The sequence below is a fragment of the Varanus komodoensis genome, unplaced genomic scaffold, assembly GCF_004798865.1.
Source record: "Varanus komodoensis strain SLA01 unplaced genomic scaffold, ASM479886v1 scaffold21, whole genome shotgun sequence".
In the NCBI taxonomy this organism is placed as follows: Eukaryota; Metazoa; Chordata; class Lepidosauria; order Squamata; family Varanidae; genus Varanus; species Varanus komodoensis.
In genome coordinates, this window is record NW_025335589.1 from 10564925 (window position 1) to 10586158 (window position 21234).

A 21234-nucleotide genomic window follows, 5' to 3' on the forward strand; every position below is an offset into this window, starting at 1 on the left:
TCAGAGTTGGTTCTCCGAATAATCCCATGGCCTGACACGTGATGTCAGGAAGCCACCAGATTGTTTCCTAATCTGTTTTTCAGTTCTTAGACAAAAGTAAACAAAAGCAAAAGAAAAAGGTGTCAAAATGAGCTGATTATCATGCCTCATCCTTCTTCTGTTGCCCAATGGGAAGGCAGCTTCCTGTGCTTTTGGCAGGATGAGGCAATTCAAAGAGCAAATTCCCTTTCCACTGCATTCCCCATGGCAGGCGTAATTGCAGCCTCATGCCATATCATGGAAAAGCAATCTCAGCCCCTTCTGCCATTGACACCCCCAGAAACTGTAGACCTACATGCATTGTGTGGTGCTTCCCTTGGACACTGCAAAGCTGCTTTCCCTGGCTTTGCACTCTCCAGATGGTTTGGACCTCAAAACAGAAAGGCTGCAAGTTGGACTTTGGTTAAAAAAACATGTCCAAACTCTGTGCATGAACAGGATCAGAAGTAAACAAGTCTGGGAGACTGGTCCAGAAGTTAGCTCCCTAGGCAGGGAGTGCCAGCAACTGAAAGGGGGAACAAACTTTGCACCATTGTGGCAGACTGTGTCTGTTTCTCTACAGTCAGATTTTGGTTCAGGTGTCACAGGCAGGACACAAAGCCTGGGCAGGACAGGAATAGGTCCATTCGCAACCACGTTCAGCTCTACAGCTCAAGCTCCCCTTTGCTTCTACTGCCATGCTCTCTAGGGTTGCACAATGCCCCTTCTTTGAACGTAGAAGCATCCTTGTGCAAGCATCCTTTACTGAAAGGGCAAAAACAAGTTCCTGGCGTTCTGGTAAAGCACAGTATATTGTGAATTCACAGGCTTTATTGATGTGTGTTGTGTAAAATATTAAGAAATGGAAAGGGCTGCCTCTGCTTATAACTCATGGAAGAAATGCAGATAAGCATGAGTCCTCTGTGGCAGGTCAAAGATGTAACTGAACTGGGGTGTGATGCAAAACTACTCTCTTTGACAAGTGTTCTGTTAATGATTAGATGGAATTGAGTAATGATGTTCAACAAATACAACAAGGACTTGGAAAACTAGTGTGAGAGTTCAAAACTTTTTTAAAAAAAGTTAAACTGCTATTTTTTCAGAGACAAATAAAGACAAGATTAAGAAGTTATACTCAGTTTTCCTTTGGAAATATGGGCTTTTGATTTACTGAGATGGGCTTAGCACCGGGAAGTTCTCATTACTGTGTCACAGCATATATATTATGACTTTTTTCCTAGAATTGCTTTCAGAGTTTGAACCCAATAATCTTAAATATGACAGCCCTTCTTCGACAATTAAAGATGCCCATGGGAGAACCCCACCAATCTGAGTTTCTCCTTTCTAAATTTTGTTCTTCCAGTTTTTGTGTATAACTGAAAACTATCTTGTCTGGAGGAACTGCAGTGAAAGCTGAATCTGTGATCTTTGACCTTTGTGAGTATTTTTGCAACTCTCATTTGGGATGAACCATGGAAATGATCAGTCATCAAAAGCAATACATTGTGGGGCTTGTTTCAGGATATCCGCTATAATGATAGCTGAATGTCTGTAGGAATGGGTAGGCAAAGAAAGGGCTGGGCCTGAAATGTGGATTCAGGTTACACAAAAAGGGTGTGCTCTAGGTTAGGAAATGACAATATATTTTACCTCTGGGGGATTGTAACTCAGTGCATTCTGAAATCATGAGTGGATGCCCATTTTGGGAGAACAAATTCCAGTAAGTAAATTTCTAATTCTAAGAGAAAATACAGTAGTTAGAGTAGACACATTTGGATGGCCAAACATAAACTGGCAAAAAGAAGGAATATGTACTCTTTAATGTGGATATGGTTAACTATGCAATTTATTTTTAAACAACCATAAGAAACTACTTTGGGTGCTTTTAGCTACCGATGTGGCATATTTATAGTGCTACATATGCTTCAGGATTGAATAACTGAACCAGTCTCCTTAAGTTATTTTCTAGCTCATGCCATCAAAACATCTGAAGAAGTGCGGATGCTTTGATCACTTCTACTGGTATTATTCAGTGCTACTGTAATTTGTTTATTTCTAGGTTTAATTTTAACAAGTTGTCTTTGGAAGATGATGAGGATGACAAGTCACAAGAAGGGCTAAATAAAGCTAGCAAAGGTGGTCTTATCTATGGAGACTATCTACAAGTAAGTGTGAGATCATGTTACCACTTCAGAAATGATGGAAGAGGGATTTCCTCTTGCAAATGATCAGGTGGTTTGTGGTTATGTGCAACTGTTTCCCCCACCTTCTAGGATAGTTCATATATCCTTTTTGAACATTTTACTATGCTAATATATTTCGCCTTTAGTTGTGAGCCCTGGAAAAATCTGGAATGCTTTGCATGTTTATTTTAAACAAGCTTTTAATATTTTGTTCAGGTGTCTTATCTGAGCTAAGGTTGTAGTCCTATATACCCTAACCTTGAAGTCAGTTCACTGAACTCAACAGGACTTGGTTCTGAGTAGATACTCAGTTGTTAACACTCTAAAAGCAATGTAGCATTGACCTTGTTGTTGCTGATTTTTGGTTTGCGTCAGGGTAAGAGGCCAAAAGAGACAATACTTTCATATTGCATATAGCAGTTATGTCTTCCTCCATTCTTGCAATCCATTTTGACTTAGGTTCAAGGGACCTACCTACTCCAACAAGTAAGCATGGAAAAAGTTGTAGTTGCTAAATATTGATTTAAAATAATGTGTTTTCGCCCACAAATATAGCATTTAAGAGTTTAAGGTACTGGTAGAAGTAGCAATTCTGAAATTAGGATCACTTGCAACTGTACTTCCAACTAGTACAGTTGGAAGTGGGCAAGGCAGCCATCAGGTCAACTGCTGCTCAGTGCAGGACTTGGGGTTAAACCATCCCTCTCAGATGGCTGTCCAGTTGTAACTTGAATGCCTCTAGTGTGGGACAACCTACAACCTCCCAGGGTAATTGGTTCCATTGTTGTACACTCTAAGAGTCAGGAAATTTTCCCTGATATCTAGCTAGAATCTGGCTTTCTATAACCTGAGACAGTTATTCTGTGTCCTGCATTCTGTGTCCTTCCTCTCTGTGACAACTTTTTAAGTACCTGTAGAGTTTTATAATTTCTCTTCTCTTCTCTTGGCTGTATTTCTCCTCTCTTCTTGAACATTTATTTATTTATTTATTTATTTATTTATTTATTTATTTATTTATTTATTTACCAGCCAGTAGCTGAAAGGCTGTCTGGGCAAACAAAGTTAAAGAAACAACATATACCAATAAAACAGTAGAACAATAAAATTAATAAAACAGTAACAATAAGCTCATGTGCCCAGTTCTTTCAATTTCTCCTCACAGGGCTTTGTTTCCAGTCCCTGGATCATCCTTACTGCCCTCCTTTAACCCCTTTCTGGCTTGTCTGCATCTTTCTTAAACTGTGGTGCCCAAAACTGCACCCAGTACCTCAAAGAGGCCTAACCAGTGTAGAGTAAAGGGGAACTAGGGCTTCATGGGATTGGAAAGTGATACTTTTATGAATGCTGCCTAAAATAGCAATTGCTTTTTTGCAGCTACACCACATTGTTGACTCATACTCAGCTTGTGTTCTGTATCAAGCCCAAGAGCCTTCCCACTTGCAGTATTGTTGAGCCAAGTATCCCCCATCTTGTAACAATGCATTTGGTTTCTTCTTCTTCCTGGACTTGGCATTTGTCCCTATATAATTTCATTTTGTTGTTTTCAACCCCGTGCTCCAAACTATTAAGCTCACCTTGAGTATTGTTTCTGTCTTCCAGAAACAATTCCACCCATAGAAACCTATTCCACCCAGTTTTGTGTTATCTGCAAATATGATAATTGTTCCCTGTACTTCCTCATCCAAATCGTTAATGAAAATGTTGAAGAACACTGGGGCCAGGAATGAACCCATTTGCTATCTCTCCTCATGATCACTATTTGAGTTCGATTCTGTAGCCAACTGTGGATCCACCTGATAGTTGTTCCATCTAGCCCACTTTTAGCTATTGTGCTGATCCGGATATCACAGGGTACTTTGTGAAAAGTTTTTGTGAAGTCAAATTAGATTATGTCCACAGCATTTCCACAGTCCACCAGGGAGGCTACTCAATCAAAAAATAAAATCAGATTGATCTGACAAGATTTGTTCTTGATAACCCCAGGTTTGTTTCTAGTAATCAGTGCATTATTTTTAATGTGTTTGCAGTCTGACTGCTTTGCATTCAGCTCCAGAATTTTCCTAGAGATTGGTGTTAGACTGGCTGGTCTCTAGTTCCCAGATTCTTCTTTTTTCAAGATGGGGACAATATTAGCCCTTCTGCAGACATCTTGCAGTTCTCCTGTCATCCATGATTTCTCATAGATAATGGACAGTCGTTCTGAGAGTTTTTCCACCAGCTCCTTTATGACTCTGTGGTGAAGTTCATCAGGCCCTGGAGATTTGAGCTTATTCAACCTAATTAGATGGCCCTTGACCAGTTGCTTATCAATCTTGAGCTGCCATTTTGCTCCTTCAGCTTGTATTTCCCCTTCATCAGGAAGCTCAAAGTCTTCTTTTTGGAGAAGACTGAGCCAACATAGGAATTGACCACTTCCGCCTTTTCTTTGTAATCTGTTATCATTTTGCCATACATGGTGAGCAGTTGAACCCCCATTTTTTTCTCTGTCTTTTACTTTGGACATATCTGAAGAAGCTTGTATGTTGTGTTCCTTGAAAGCCTCACTTCATTCTTAGCTTTAGCCTTCATGCCACCATTCCCTGCTACCTGCCTATACTTTTCCTTTGTAGCCTGGCCTTCCACTTCCTGTACATGTGCTTTTTTTGTTTTCAGATCATCTCAAAGGTTTTTGTGAAGCCACATGGGCTTCTTTGATTGTCAGCTACTCTTTTTCATCATTGGAATTGTTTGTATTTTAGAATTTCTCTTTTTAAAAAATCCCCATTCTCTTGGATTCCTTTTCTCATGAGAGTCACTTGCACTGGAGTGTCCTCATCATCATACTGAATTGATTAAAATTAGCTTTCTTAAAATTCAGAGTATGTGTTTGTCTACACTTGGCTTTCAATTTCTCCCAGGAATCCTGTAACTGCCACTTTGCCCACTAGGTCTTCCCTGTAGGTTAGATTCAAGACACGGATAGCCATTTTTCTAGCTCCTTCCTCTACTTTCTGTAAGAGGAAGTTCACAGCAATATATGTTAGGAATTCCTTGGAGGAGCTGGGTTTGTCAGAATTTGTTCCCCACAGATATTGGGAAATTGAAGTCCCACATAAATACAAATATCATGCCTCCTTGAAATTCTGGCAATTTGCTTTTTATAATTTGTATCCTTGTCTTCTCCTTGACTGAGTGGCAGTAATATAGTCCAAACACTGTGTTCCTTTTATTCTTTGCTCCATTTATATTAATCCAGATGCTCTCAATGGAGCTACTAAGCTCATCCTCTTCTATCTCTGTGCAAAGATATGTATCTTTGATAAATATTGTGACTCCACAGCCCTTTCTGCTCCATCTGTTCTTGAGCAAGTTATACCCTTCAGTAGTTGAATTCCAGTCCTAGGAGCCATCCCAGTGAGTTTTGTTTATACCTATCAGGTTGCATTTGCCCTCCAGTGAGGCTTGTTCTTTAACCGGGGGCAATTACTTCTGGTTTTTTTTTTTAACATTACAAATACTTGCAACTCCAGTTTGTCAGCATGGGATGGTAAGACTGGGGAAATATAACTAAGTATGTCATAGACAATGAAGCCTGTGAGCCGTCCCGAAGCAAGGGGACAGCATATAAAAACTTTAAATAAATAAATAAATAAATAAATAAATAAATAAATAAAATTTTCAACATTCTTAAAAAGCTCTAAGCCCTCTACAGCCAAAGAGAGGCTCAGCGCTGAAGTATGCTTTAACTGGTGTCATCCAGTTGGCCACAGAATTCCTCAGATGCTTAGGTGGACCCTCAGAAGCTTCCTTGAGGCAGTGCATAAAGGAGTGTGGCATTCCTACCAGGAAAAAAGTAACAACTTGCCTCTTTCTGAGGACAAGCAGGTTGGCAGGTTGAGGTTTTTCTTTGTGTTTTGAATGCAATGCCTCTTCCAGGTTTCTGAGGGCCCTGGGGCAAGTCATCTCTCCCTTGGTGCGCTTAATTTCTCCTTGAGGTCATAGTTGCATTTGGACACTGCAGCTCCTTTTGCTCCAAGATAAAATTGGCCAAGTTAAGCACACTTGTTTACAGACATGACTGTGTCATGAGTCATTTCAAATTACATTGTTCCTCCCCTCCCCTCCCCTCCCCTCCCCTTTTTCTCTTTTCTTAGTATAAACAATCACACCCTAAGACATTCCTGAACTTAGAACTGTGCATGTATATGTTGATTGTTTTATAATTAAAATTTATTAAAAAGTATGATGATTAAAAAGCACCATTAACTAAGGAAAGTTTTGTTGGAAGTAACCATTCATCTTTAAGGTCTAGCCTTCTCTTCTTTCTGTTAAAGCTGGACAAAATATTGAATGCTCAGGAGCTTCAGAGTGAAAAGAAGGGAAACAAGATCCATGACGAGCATCTGTTTATTGTGACCCATCAAGGTGATCTTTCTGAAAAGTACTATTTCATGATGAAATTATATTTCATAAATGGGCAGTTACCTATAATAATACAAGGATCTATATAAGAATAGAAAAAGAACCTTCTGGATCAGACCAAAGCGCCTTCTAGCTCAGCACTCTATCCTCACAGTGACTTATGGGACACTCACAAGTTGGGCATGCATGCAGCAGCACTGCACATGTTTCCCAGCAACTGGTGCATATAGGCATCCTGCCACTGAGAGCTTTGGCTGTCTGTCAACACTATATATTGTATGTTTTGTATTATATATTTGCATTTTACTGTATATATTTTAAAATGGTATTTTAATTTATTGTTGTAAGCCGCTCCGAGGCTTCGGCGAATGGGGCAGCATAAAAATGTTTTAATAAATAAATAAATAAAACACCGTGGCATAAAGACCATGAAGCTTAGACACTTGAAACCAGTAGTGCATACTAAAGGGCTCCTAGGGCTTTGCACCTGATGGTGATTCAATTTTCAAAATAAAATATTTAAATGTGTCCCTTTGTATTAAAAGCCCCCCTCAAGCACTAGAGGAAGAAGTACCCTGCTCAAGCAACAGACCTTCCTGACTATCATATAGCTTTGTTTGAAGCTACATGGCGTACTCTAAGGGGCAGAGATATTTGGCTGCCCCTTCCTCCTGTTGTGAGGCAACTCACTTTAGGAGAATAGAGGCCTACAGGGGTGCATCATGGCAGAGGTCACACCTAAGGATGCCAGCAGGTATGGCTTCACTCAGGTGGGACAGGCACAACAGGTCCAATTCTGGGACCTGTCTAACTTTGCAGCTCCACTGTATTAAACTAGAGGCTAGTCCATCCCATGCAAAGTCAGGCTGGTTCACTCATAAATAAGACAAAAGTACAAATAAGATCACATAGGCATATTATGGCATGGACCCCATGGTATTGTTCTGCTGGTCGAACTGAGAACATTGATGAAACATATTTTTGCTCCCTTTTGCAGCCTGCGACTCCCCCAGATCTGCTCTAGAAGGTCGGGGGACTATGCTGGAACAGAACTGGGGGCATGTAGAACTGGCTACAGGGAAAAACGTCAACTGCTGTTTTGTGAAACTGCTCACACATGCAGGATTTTGGTCTTTATATCCACTATTACGTTTTCAGGAACCTGTCATATCTGAATACATGGATAGCAAAGATGTAGCAAAGGTTCAGTCTGGGTGGGTGGAACTCCTAGTTTCCTAGGAACTAAACCAGTTCAGCTGACAAACCAGTTCAGTTCACTTGCAGGGAAGCTGGAGAATTATCTGTTAGAGACAGCTATTAAATACAGAAAGGACCATTGTAATGTAGTGGTGATATCACCAGACTAGGATTGGGAGTCTATGATTTCCAGTTCCCATTAGCCATGAAGATCACTGGGTGACTTAGGGGCGGTTGCTTTTTTTTTTAAAGGTAGCCCCATTCCCAGGCTTGTTGTGGAGATTAAAAGTAGGAGAGAGCTACAGTATGTATGCTGCACAGAGATTCTTGGCAGAAGGACAGGATAGAAATATCCATGAATCTCCCACATTCTTAGCACTTCCTTACTAAATTATGCTTGCCAAAGTGGCTCAAGAAAAATTCACACACTTTAAATGACAGATATTATTTATAACCAAAGGTCAGCTTTTCCACCCTAAATATTTTTTTGCATTTTATGATTTGCCTTCAAGCAATTTGCTCTACTTTGATTAAGTGAATGTTTTGTGAGAATAAATTTCCAGTAGTTTTATACACTATGTGTAGGTATTCGGCATATATTCAAAGAGTGTAATCCTATGTATGCTTAGCAAAATAAATAAATAAATAAATAAATAAATAAACAAACAAACAAACAAACAAATAAGCAAGCAGCCCTACAACTTCCAGCATTCCCCAGCCAGCCAATAAAAGGATAATTCCAGGGAAGGAAAAATGAAGCTATGATGTGAAGCTGTTTTATTCTTATTACAAGCAAATAAATAAAATTTTAATAGCATGATTCCAAAATAATTATGGAATTGATTAATATATTCCATACATGTAACTATATTACTATGACTAAGAAGAGAAATTAACAGTGTGTTTTGATCTTAGCTTATGAACTATGGTTCAAGCAGATCCTGTGGGAATTGGATTCTGTCCGAGTGATATTTCAAAATGGTCACGTAAGTAGGATATAAATGTAATTGTTTAAAATTACTTTCATTACTCTCATTAAAAATTTCCTTTAATATTTTGTTCTTCATCAAACCCTGAATATCTGTGAAAATATTTTAGATAGTAAAGTCATCCATTTCTGTCAGAAGCACAGCATGTCCTAGAAATTGTTGAGCATTCCTAAATCCCAGGACACTCATTATACAATTGGAGCTTAATTAAACAACAGGAACAATAACAAAGGCTGCAATCCTGTACACACTTCCCTGAGAACAAGACCCAGTACACTCAGCATAGCTTCCTTTAGAGGAGGTATGCCAATGACTCATTGACAACCTGCAAATTCTATGCATGTTTATTTAGATATCAGTCCTATGCCCACTTACTGAGCAGTCCTAAACTTCCTAGGGAACTGCTGAGGAGCTGCTGAAGGCTGAAGACCTCCCCTTCTGTGGACTAAAAAAGGAGCCCACTATTAGAGGCTTCCCTGGCATCACAGTGGGAAGCCCAGCTCCTATCAATCTAGCACCTCCAGTACTCTCTGGGCAACAGAGATGAAAAGAAGACCTCCTGGGGGGCTGGGGAAGGCCTTGGATCCACCAGACTCAGAGGCTACTTGTTTCTACAACATGGCTACAGGAAGGACAAAAAGGCATGCCAAGGCTAGACCTTCTCCTTGTTAGTGTCAGTGGATGCGAAAATAACAAGGCTGAATGGAGATGACAATAAATATTCACTCCCATCTTCTGACTTGGCCAGTGCAAGCCAGCAGAATTTAGGAAATTGTGTTTTCTCTGCCATGTCCCTATTTCACTTGAAATAACTCGATCTCAGTGAAACTTACATCTAGCTATCCCTTTAGTTACCAGTAAAATTCAGGCATACCTAACTTTCTCTGGTTTGTGTCACTTATATTTCCAAATTTTTAATTCAGATGTTTCCTTGGAGGACAGTCATAAATCATATAGGGAAATGTGAGGCTTTTTATGCACCCCAAACATAATGTTTTTCATTGAATGTTGATTGAACAATTCATTCTTAAAGGCTGACTAGAACTAGATTTATAACCTTAATTGCAGTAATAGCAAATTATTTTTTTAAATGGATCAATTAAAATGGTGCCCCTGATTTATCATTCAGCAGATATAAATTGTAAATTAATCCGTCAATCAACTAAAACTCTCATGATTAGAGAGTTGTAAGTAAAATGTATGTAATCAAGTGACAGCTCTTAATTAAAGCAGCCTACTGTTCTTTGCTACATCTCATCAGCTAAGTCATAATAATCATTTCCTTTTTTTCTGACAAGGTGAGAGATGAAAGGAACATGCTTAAAGTTGTTGCTCGGATACATAGAATTTCAATAATTCTTAAATTACTTGTGGAACAATTTTCTGTTCTAGAAACTATGACAGCTCTGGACTTCTTTGACTTCAGGTAAACAGTACTCTGTCCTTAACACAATCATGTGTGATTTTCTGCAAGTTATTAAGCAACTTCTGAAGGATAGCATTCTAGGGAAGGCTGGATTAATTTGTTCAGATTTGTCAAATGAATGTATCTCCTGACAACAGTGATTGCACTGCTGAAGGGACAGACTGGAATTGATGATAATGAGGTCATCAAAGTGTAATGGGATGGCTCAGTCCCATAGGACTAAAAAAGCACAATCTGCAATTTACATATGCTTTAAAGTCTCTCTGTGTTTGTCTTTAATGAAACCCATCTCCTAAAACTATTTTGTAAAAATAGATGTACCGACAGGGGAAATGACAGCATTTGGGGGTGTTTTTTGTGGGAAACTCTCAGGTAGAAAGATTCCAGGGAGGGTGCAGTAGGAGGGCAAAAATGTGTGGGCCACATATCAGTTAATCCAGGGGGATCAACTGGAACAGAGATAATCAGGGCCTTTTATTTCTGCAAGTATCCATGGACAGCAGAGTGGTGGGGCAGGTGGCTTCCCATAGATTTAGGACTTTAGAGTTAGGGCTAGAGAACTAGTGGGCCACTCCCTAACGCTGCCTGTGATGCACACAGGTCTTTCTGAGCAGCTTATAATCTAGTGATAGGCACAGGAGAAGCAACAGAAGGAGGGAAAGAAAGGGGGAAAGGGGTAAACACATGAATGCATGATTATTTCACTTCAGGTTTGTGGAAGGGCATGATAACTAGTTTTTTTTCCCAAGGTAATCTTTTAGGAGGGATCTATATGAAGTAAAAGAAAGCACATCAGCTTGCAGATATATGGGGCAGTGGCCTAAATAGACTAAAGCCAAAGCATTATTAAGTATTGATGTCCATGTACCCAACCCAATTTGCTAAGATCACAGAACATATGCTTAATGCTCTGTTCAAAACAAACCCCTCTGAGTTTCCTAGGAATTACTTTTGGATAAACATGCAAAATGACATGAGTGTTAGAACCCCTCGTAGTGATAGCTGAAGTGGAACTATTGAAATCAATGACATTTCAATGGGTTAAGTATGATTTAGTTTGGATCTATGGTATCTGATTCTTCATCCTGAAATTATATACCAGGAATACATTATACCTGGAAGTCATAATGTATGACTTTTTTATTTATTTTTAATTTTAAATTAGTATGCCGTCCATTAGTTCCATCTCTGGATGACTTACAGCATTAATCAGAATAAAATACATTAACTGTTCCACACTGGCTGAAAATCTAATAAATTACAAACAATAAAATCCAATTAATACATATTAAATATTGATTGAATAACAAGGTCATGACCTGGTGCTGAAAAACATATAATGACAGCGCCAGGCAGACCTCTCTAGGGAGCACATTCCATAGACTTGTTAATGTAATTACTTGTTATGTATTACTTGTTATTTTTTTAATGTTTAGCTATTTGTAAACTATTCCAAGAGTGATGTGCTGAGGGAATGGTATATAATTGTTTAAATAAATGAATGAATAAATAAATTTTAATAAGTGCATTTACGGGATATTTGCTTTTTAAAATGTAGACTCTGGATCTTCTACATGGAACAGTTTTTTAATTCTACATGGAACTTTTTTTTTTAAGCATAGCCTTTACATCCAAGTATTTCTTCATGTTAAAGTTAAATACTTTGTAACTGTTTGATTGAGTATCTCCTTTGAGTTATTACATGGTGCTACCTGTTGGTGGTGGAAGTGGTTTCCTCAAGAGGAGACTTTCCCAACCTTATGCCTTCCAGACATGTTGGGGCAGCAACACCCAGAATTCCCAGTCAATGCCCTGCTGGATGGGAATTCTGTGAGTTGTGGTCCAAATGCCTCTGAAGGCCACCAGGTTGGGGAAGGCTGCTCGGGAGGATGAAGCTGTAATGAGCTACAGATGTACTCTCTTCCTGTCTTTAAAGAAATTACCTGAGCCCAGCATCAGGATTTCAGAGCTTACAATTTCGATTACTGGAGAATAAGATTGGTGTCCCTCAGAGCCTGAGAGTCCCATACAACAGAAGACACTATCGGGATAATTTCAAGGGCAAAGAAAATGAATTGTTGCTCAGATCTGAACAAGAGCCAACTTTGCTGCAGCTTGTGGAAGTAAGCATTTTCCTCCTACTTATTCTTGGCCTGCGGAGTTTGAAATAGCTAATAATTTACCACTGTCTGCAAGTATATGGAAGCAAGCCCACCCCCAATCATTATTCATAATTAATCATTAAGATAAATGTGCTGTAAGGTAAGATGCTTATCCTGGAGGTGGACCACTTTTGAGGGCTGTGGGCACATTTGGAAACTGGAGAAGCTGTCCTGGCCATTGGGCAGTAAATCTGCCCTTTTCTCCATAATGGGTTTTTCTCATACAAGGAAAAAACAGGGAAGAAATTGTGGGAAAACACGGGAGGGTTACAAATTTAAGGTACTTTCAACTGGACCATCCATGAAATTCCATGAATGAGGCAAGGCAATCGCACAATAAAGATTCATTTGCAGCACACCTTGCTTCTTGCACAGGAGTATTTACAAACTTACATTTTAAGCTATAGAAACCTTATAACTTTATATTTTGTAACAATATGTTTATAACATAGTGGGTGGGCACTTATCAAAGCACATGATGGTGGCATTTAACTAGCTTTTAAAAAAATTGCCAGTAAGGTGGGGTAAAATCCTAATCATACTAGCAGCATCAAGAATAGTTACAGCATGGTAATGGAAATGAAAATAGGACACACTGTGTTTGGAAGGTGGCTCTTGCTGAAAACCAAACACAACAGAACCAGTGTAGGAAATAGTCAACCAGGACTTGTTCTTAGAAACATGGTTCCACTTAATTATATACATTAGTTCAAAGTCTGCCGATGAGCATCCACCAAGTGTACATTCCTATTTTTGGAAGGATGCGATAATGAGCAAGGCAAATGATTGAAAAGTGATCATTTTGTGGCTCTAACAGAACTTAAAATGTAAATTTCAGGGGTATGTTCAGGGATAACAATCCTAAATTATCTACAGAACCTGAGATGAAGAATATAAAGCAAGCAGCATGTGTTGAGGTTTTGTTGTTACAACATTTTTATCTTGCATTTCTCAGATAAAATACTTATTTAAAAAAAGAACTTAAAAAGTGATCAGGGAAAAGGTGGACAAGTATAATGCTGAATAAGTATGACTATTTGTCTGACACTTTTATAATACTCAGACATTCCTCTCTCCTGTGAACATATTAGTATTACGAAAGTTCAATTTCTCTGGTACTGGCTAGTCAAGAATTACTCCTTCCTACATGCACATATACTCGGAACGTACCCTTGTGGCTTGGCAAGGTACTCTGTATATCAAGGATGGATAAAGCTTGGTACTTCAGATGTTGTTGGACTGTAACTCCTGTCATCCCTCACTGTTGGTTCTGCTGGCTTGAGCACATGGTAGAAGTAGTTGTTTAATCGCAAAGTCATGCCCAACCCATCACAACCCCATGGACAACCTTCCTACAGGCTCTCCTGTCCTCCACCATCCCTCAGAGTCCACCCAAGCCCACACCCACTGCCCCAGTAACCCCATCTAGCCAGCTCAACCTCTGCTGTCGCCATCTTCTTTTCCATCAATCGTTCCTAGCATCAGGGGCTTCTCCAGTGAGTTGTTCCTTCTCATTAGGAGGCCAAAATATTTGAGTTTCATCTTCAGTATCTGGCCTTCTAAAGAGCAGTCAGGGTTGATTTCCTTTAAAACTGACTGGTTTGATCTCTTTGCACTCTAAGGGACTCTCAGGAGTCTTCTCCAGCACCACAATTCAAAGGTTTCAATTCTTTGGCACTCAGCCTTCCTTATGGTCCAACTTTCACAGTCATATATTGCAACTGGGAAAACCATAGCTTTGGCTACATGAACTTGGCAGGGTGATGTCTCTGCTTTTTAGTATGCTGTCTAGATTTGCCATAGCTTTCCTCCCCAGGAGCAAGCATCTTTTAATTTCTTGACTGCAGTCACTGTCTGCAGTGACCTTGGACCCCAGGAAAATAAAATCTGTCACATGGTAGTTACAGTGCAGTAGCATACAGTGCAGCATACAGTGCAGTAGTAGGCCCACACATTCTTCACCTCTGAGGTCTGGTAGAGGTATTCGTATTTACTGACAAGCATGCATATAAATTCCTAGAAGATGTGTTTTCTAGTTCATGTATCTCCACAAACCCTTCTTAAGATCACCATTACCAATGACTAAACCCAAATATCAAATACAGTTATTGTGTGTGTGTGGAGGAGGGGGAGGGGGTTGGCTATATTCTGTTTGGCTGTTAAATAGTATAGAAATAATAAAATAATAAGCAATGTATAACCTGACAGTGAATCTATTTTGTTTTGAAAGGCATGGCTGGAAAGGACACCAGGACTGGAGCCAGAAGGATTTAATTTCTGGGGAAAATTTGAAATGAATGTACTTAATGGACTAGAACTGGAATTTGCAACAGTGCAGGTACATATTATAATTTCCAGCGATTATCTTGGAGAGATGGATCAATCCAGCCAGTGGTAGCCATTCCAACAAAACTGTCTTTGGGCAGGTGCATGAGACACCATGTGAGAAACCCCATTGTATGGGCAATTCCCCATTCATGGTGGGGAAGGCAGTTTAAGCATTCTGAAGTAACTTGTCCCCCCTCCCCTTGCAAGAGATGTACTGGCAAGAGCCACAAACCTCAGGCCAAGAGCCACAAACCTGTAGGATCTGTGTGGAATTAGAGCTACATCTTGGCTTATGTGAAGATCCTCCATGGGTACAATAGCCTTTCCGCTTCTCATCACCCTGCTACACAAGTACAGAGGGATGGAAATTGGTTGAAGGGTGAGTGGGAATGGAGCACTGATTGTACACCAGTCCTGAATGCCTGGGTAGGGCTTCGTATTGCTGAAAGTGAGCTCAGTGACACTTCAGTGACCTTGCCTGAGGGAGTCCCATGCTGCAAAAGAAATGCAGTTCTGTGAAAGTACTGAATCCAAGTGTACTTTGCTATGGTTCATTAATGCCATTTACAGAACTTCCATTTGGAAGATCCATTGAGGGGAGTTGGAAGCCAAAACACCTATCATCTTTCCTCATGTCCAGTCACAGAACTAAATAGAGATCAACATTAATGGAAAAATTGGGAGTATGTTAATGCAAGAAAATGGTCCATTTTCTTCTCCATTCATGTTTCAGTGAGGAAGCATTTCCCGAGTGTATACTGGGGATTATACTATTCACATATCCTTATTAATCAGAATGAATGCTATGGTTAGCTCTGCAGCTATTGCACAGGGAGACAATTGCCAGTGAATGCATGAGCCCACTGATGCATTCACTACCATGAGCTGATGTGTAGAACTGGAGTACATTTGCAAGTTCAAGCTTGGCCAAATAGAATGAATGACAAGATTGTATTGCCTTCTAACCAATACATACTTTAGTCATCCCGTCAGGAGGAAAAAGAGCTGACACACTGCAGGACAAATGAAAATGGTGCCCAGTTTTTGGTGCATTGCAGTGAACTTTAGTCTGAATACCTAAATTGAGAAGTATTCCAATTATGGACTACACTCAGAGGGTGGGGAAGTCTCTAGATCCTGTCTGCTGTCATGTGCTGTCAAGTCATCTCTGGCTTGTGGCGACCCTATGAATGAAAGCCCTAGAAAAGGTTCTGTCCTTCACAGTCCTGATCAACTCTTGTAAACTCAACGCTGTGCTGTCTACAATGGTGATTTTAATCTCATAACTAAATTACTCTTAATGGAATGACCACTGAACGAGGGTATCATGAAGTGGTACCTTTTGATCTACTTGCATCTGCATGCTTTCGAACTGCAAGGTTGGCAGGAGCTGGAATGGAGCAACAGGAACTCCACCTGCGCCACCTGCAGTCCCTATCATGCATTAAATAGGAAACATTAAAAAATGGGCTAATTCCTAAATTTCAGAAGGACAATGTAAGGGAAAATATACTATGTAAATAAACAAACTGAAGCTTTTTAGTTGTTTGTAACTAAATCTAGTTGTTTGTAACTAAATCTTGTAACTGAAGCAGTCATTGTTGTGATTGAAAGGCCAAACAAGACTCAGAGGAAAAAGAAGACCAACTCATGGAACTTCAGAAACAAAAAGATGTGCTTATTTCATTGTTTGATGAAAAACGCCATGAACATCTTCTTAGTAAAGGTAGGTAGGCATCTAAATTCATGCAGGTGTGAACTTCCAGTTTCTCATATATCACATGAAACTAAGCTGCAATGCTTTTGATAAAATTAATGTATATTAAATTTTGCAGGTGAAAGAAGGCTGTCCTATCAAGCACTGAAAGGCGCTTTAATGATTTATTTCTACAGGTACATTAAAAGTCATTTGAGCCATATGAATGGTGTTTTAAGAAACAAAACAAAATCATACCATCTGTTTGCAAGTGTTCTTGGGGTTTGATGTTTTGTAGTGTGAAATATCCTATGTGGGGAAAAAAAGATTCTGCAACTTGGTAACTGAACTTCCATTGCAAGTTTCATTGAATTTCCATTGCAAATACCAGAGGAAATTTGTTTTAAATAAAACCATTTCCACATATTCATGTGAAGCAACTCATTTTTTAAAAAATCAAAGATTCTATAGTGATATTTATTGGAACCAATATGAAGTTTAATTCCAAATAGCAAATGTACACAGTGTTCACTTGTTCTTCAGAATTAAACCTAGAGTTTCATATTTTGTTCCATTCATGATTTGTAGGTGTGCGATAAGGCAGACAAACTAAGACATCTTAAGAAATTCCTCCCACTGAACCCAGTAAAGATTCCCAGGTCTCAGCATTAGCCTTCTTCTGTTGGTCAGCTAGTAAAAGGAATGAAGAACCAGAAACAAAAGAACATGCTGTTCTCTACTTGGCTTGCATTTTTGCTCACTTTACCCCAAATAATGCCCATCAATCTCCCCTCCCAAGGCCCCATAGTCAAGTTGATGTCCGTACCTTGCTATCCCCCTGACCCCATAAGGAACCACTGTTAAATTCTAAACCTCAAAACCTTCAGTATCAGGGCTCAAGTCGCAGATAACTCTCAGCCTTAATCTAAATACATATGCATAGGATTAGAGCCCTGGAGTGCAATCTTAAGAAAACTTACTGAGGAATAAGCTGCAGTGAATGAAGTGGACCTTTCTTCTGCATCAGATTGCACTGTTCATCTTTCTATTGCATATGGAATATAGTTATAATTTAGTTCTTGAAAGCAAACTGATCTAAATCAACAGGACTATCAGTGTGAAACTCCCATTCTTCAGTTTTTATTTGTTCACATTTAGCAACAATAAAAACCAAGTAAGGTTGAAAAGCATATTAGTCTCTTTTTACTGTATCATTGACTATTTCTGAACTATTCAATAGTAGCAGACCACTATTGCTCAAGTTCATACAAATATATGAGGGAATAACATATATAATTATCAGGATGTCTTTTCCTTTTAATTTGGCACATGCTGTAAAATAGAAGAATTTAAGTATGATAATGAGTTCTCTTCTGTTTTCTTCTGTTAAGAGAGGAACCTCGCTTTCAGATTCCTTTCCAGCTTCTTACTTCTCTCATGGATATTGATGTGCTGATGACTAAATGGAGATGTAAGTTTTCTTTTACAACTACCATAATGCTGTAACTGAGGTTGCTACTGTGTCATAAAACAATGTGTTATGGCTGAGTGCTGCTAATGAAGGGAGTGGCTAATGATTTAATGTGAAACAGAGAAATTGCATGAATATCTACTCCCTGCTGTTAAGTTGTATGACTCTGGACAGCTCTGGGTGATACTAACAATCTGCACTTTGTCTACAGTTCCTGCAAAGGGTCAGCTGCAATCCTATATAGCGATTAATGGCATAGGACTGAGGCCTTTTAAACTCAGTGGGGCTCATGTCTGAATGACTTGACATGTATAGGATTGCATTATAAAGCACAATAGATGTGACAATTTAAATTACAGGGGAAGAAAAGCATGGTTTCTAAAAACATTCATAGTTGTACTACAGATAAAACAATACAATTTTAGGGGATCATTTTATGTCATAAATTGTATATGCACTAAAACAAAGTATTTTTATACCTAGATAACCATGTGTGTATGGTACACAGAATGATTGGCAGCAAAGCTGGGACAGGAGGGTCATCAGGATATCAGTATTTACGCTCAACTGTGAGGTAAGTCTATAGGAAGTCAAGTGCAACTTTACAGGTGTACATGGCCAGGAACCCATGCACATCATGAAAGATTCAGAACATCAAACTTGACAAAAGGGATGTTTCTTTTAAAGTCTTCACATTTGTATGATGAAATTGCACTTTCACTGCTATGGAGTCATTGAGTTAAATGATTAGCAATGAGTTTGGGAATAATGGAGGAATGCATAAATCACCTTGCTAATTTATTGTCATCTGTTATGGGAAGGGCTATTGACTCAGGCTGAAAGAGAGGATTTGTGATGGTGTGAACAGGAGCACCCTCATGGTTTTAACAGCTGCTTATACCAATGGATTAAACAGTAAAGCTGTCTTTACTGGCAGCAGCAATCTATTAAGAGGTCTGAACATATACTTCAAATTAAATAAGAAAGGTACCAGATACTTTAGTTTTAGAAAGAGACTGCAGAAATTAATTTTACATACATTAGGTGTGTCTAAACATACAGGGAAATTAATGCATGCTGGGAAACCTGAGACCTTACAGATGGCATTGGACTCTAGCTTCCTTCAGTCCCAGCCAAAATAGCTAATGTCTGGGATTATGGCAATTGTAGTCCATCCATTTCTGTGGGGTCAGGTTTTTCTATGTCAGTCTAAAATTATGCAGCCTGACCTAAGCCCATGAGCACTCAAGCTTGTTGAAGCAGACATATGGCAAAGATTCAAGGTAGGCAGTGAATGACATTGCAGTTAAACAGAATATGCCTGTCATTTGTTATTTCTGGTGCTTCTGCTTTTGGTAAATAGCTTTATTGGTGAACTTTGTTAAAATTATGTGAAGGAGAACTCAAAACCTGAAATGAGCAGGATTTTCATGTGGAGTTCCAAAATGATCTTTTTTATCCCTACCGGTAGGCATTCACTTGATAATCATGTCATTAACTCACCATTTTTTAGCTGGCCCCTTCAAGCTCAGCCTTTTATAGCTTGGTGCCCTTGAGATACTTCATAATTCTCAGCATTCCTGACCATTCTTGATGGCTGCAGCTGATGGGAATGGACAGCAAAAAAATGAGAGTATCCATCTGAAGGATGCTTAACTCTATATTGAACCTTCTCAGCTGGAGGTTGGCAGACCATTAAAAGTTAATGTACTGATTTGGTTATTTATTTTGGGCAGTATCTAACCAGGTCACTGTGTTTCTGTTATGTTCATCTAGCAGGACTGACTGCTTGTGCAACATGAACCCAGTGGTTCTAAAAGTAACCCTGGAAACAAGCAAAAAATTGCTTCCGGATTGGGGCAGGTCAGTGGAGCCCCAGCTGTGCTGATCTGCTTCATTCTGTGAACCAGTGTATCTGCTCATTTCAGGTTGCCTTTAGAACTGCTAACTTCCGGTTGCACAAGCCATCAATCCAAGTGGTGTCTAGGCATAATAATATACTGAGCACTACACAAATTAGAAAACAGTGTATTACAAAATACTACTCCTCATTAATGTACTGACTTTTTTCTTTGCAGTGATAGATACAAAGTGTTTGTGGATTTGTTCAATCTTTCAACATATTTGGTGCCAAGACACTGGATTCCTAGAATGAACCCAACTGTTCATAAATTCCTTTACACAGCAGAATATTGTGACAGTTCCTACTTCAGCAGTGATGATTCAGATTAAAAACCTTCTTTGGACTGTCCTTGTAAATCACTGAATTGTAACTGAGAAGCTTGGTGCCTAATATTATGTCTTATATTGGATTTATATCCCATTTTTATTTGTTATATTGGATAACTTATGCATAAGCCTAAGGGACACACACTATGATGCACAATGTCCCATATCATTTAAATCTATGATTTTAGATTGACTATCAGAAATGAAGTTTAGAGATGAGATAATTAACTGAGGAAGCAATCCAATTTGGCTGCCATTACACTCTGAAATGGGAAAATTAAGGGTCTCCTACACAGAGCAGGAGGGACATAAAGCAGAAGGAATGTGACCTTTGCCTCCACATTCTTCTTGCCCTGCAAAATGTCTAGATGTCTGATCTCTGCTGCCTATCTGGGGTGTTATGGACAGGGAAGGAAAGAGGATGTGATGTGTCCTACGATGCTGGGGCTCCTTCCCTTGTTGACTCCACAACATTTTCTTCATTGCCTTCTCTAAGGTTGCTCTTCTCACATTGGAAATGCAGCCAACATATTTTTTCCATGCTAGCTATGAGTAGGGGAAGTGAAATCCAGGGTTAGAGCTGGGAATCTGAATGATCCTCTGGCATTCCAGGTATCCCTTGGGAGCATTGGCTCACACTGAACTTTGTTGAACTTCCACCATTCAAAACAAAAAAGTTTAAAGTATGGCAGAGTTTTTTAAATTTTTTATCTGATAGCTATGCTGCCCTACAGTATGGTTCAAGTTGCTGTTTTAGCTTTATAAAGATATTGTAAGAAATTGTAAAGATATTATTTCAGTTATGTTTCTGTTAATTCTGTATGGGAGCTGTCTTCAGAACAGAAGATGGCAAATATACTATAAATATCAATAAACTTTAATGTTGTGGTATTCCAGAAATAAGATGACATGATCTATTTAAACAAAAGTGATCTTGTTGCAGGAGCCAGTGTGGTGTGATGGTCAAGAGTGCTGGGCTGGAACTCAGATCTGGATCTAGCCCTGCTTGGCCATGAAGCTCACTGGGTGACTTTGGACCAGTCACTGACTCTCAGCCTGACCTATCTCACAAATCTGTTGCAAGAATAACATTAAGAGGAAATAATCTTGTAAGTTGCCTTGGGTTCTTTGCAA

The 21234-nt window shown here is 39.2% G+C and overlaps 1 protein-coding gene across 1 annotated transcript; it reads left to right on the forward strand.

The window, feature by feature from the left end:
* Positions 1-1634: 1634 nt before the first annotated feature.
* TDO2 (tryptophan 2,3-dioxygenase) lies at positions 1635-20996 on the forward strand. Its single transcript, XM_044430858.1, has 12 exons — positions 1635-1738; positions 2078-2183; positions 6515-6605; positions 8715-8785; positions 10087-10214; positions 12151-12337; positions 14607-14714; positions 16319-16430; positions 16540-16597; positions 17792-17871; positions 18355-18445; positions 19950-20996. Exons 1-12 carry the CDS (start codon positions 1704-1706, stop codon positions 20101-20103), a joined length of 1221 nt encoding a protein of 406 aa, XP_044286793.1. The 5' UTR covers positions 1635-1703; the 3' UTR covers positions 20104-20996.
* The last annotated feature ends 238 nt before the right edge of the window (positions 20997-21234 follow it).

Coding starts and splice junctions, on each gene's coding strand:
- TDO2 (XM_044430858.1), top strand. CDS start 1,704: ATGAGTGGATGCCCATTTTGGGAGAACAAATTCCA. Junction 8,786..10,086: donor TGATATTTCAAAATGGTCAC/GTAAGTAGGATA, acceptor TTTTCTGACAAG/GTGAGAGATGAAAGGAACAT. Junction 17,872..18,354: donor GCTGATGACTAAATGGAGAT/GTAAGTTTTCTT, acceptor TTTTATACCTAG/ATAACCATGTGTGTATGGTA.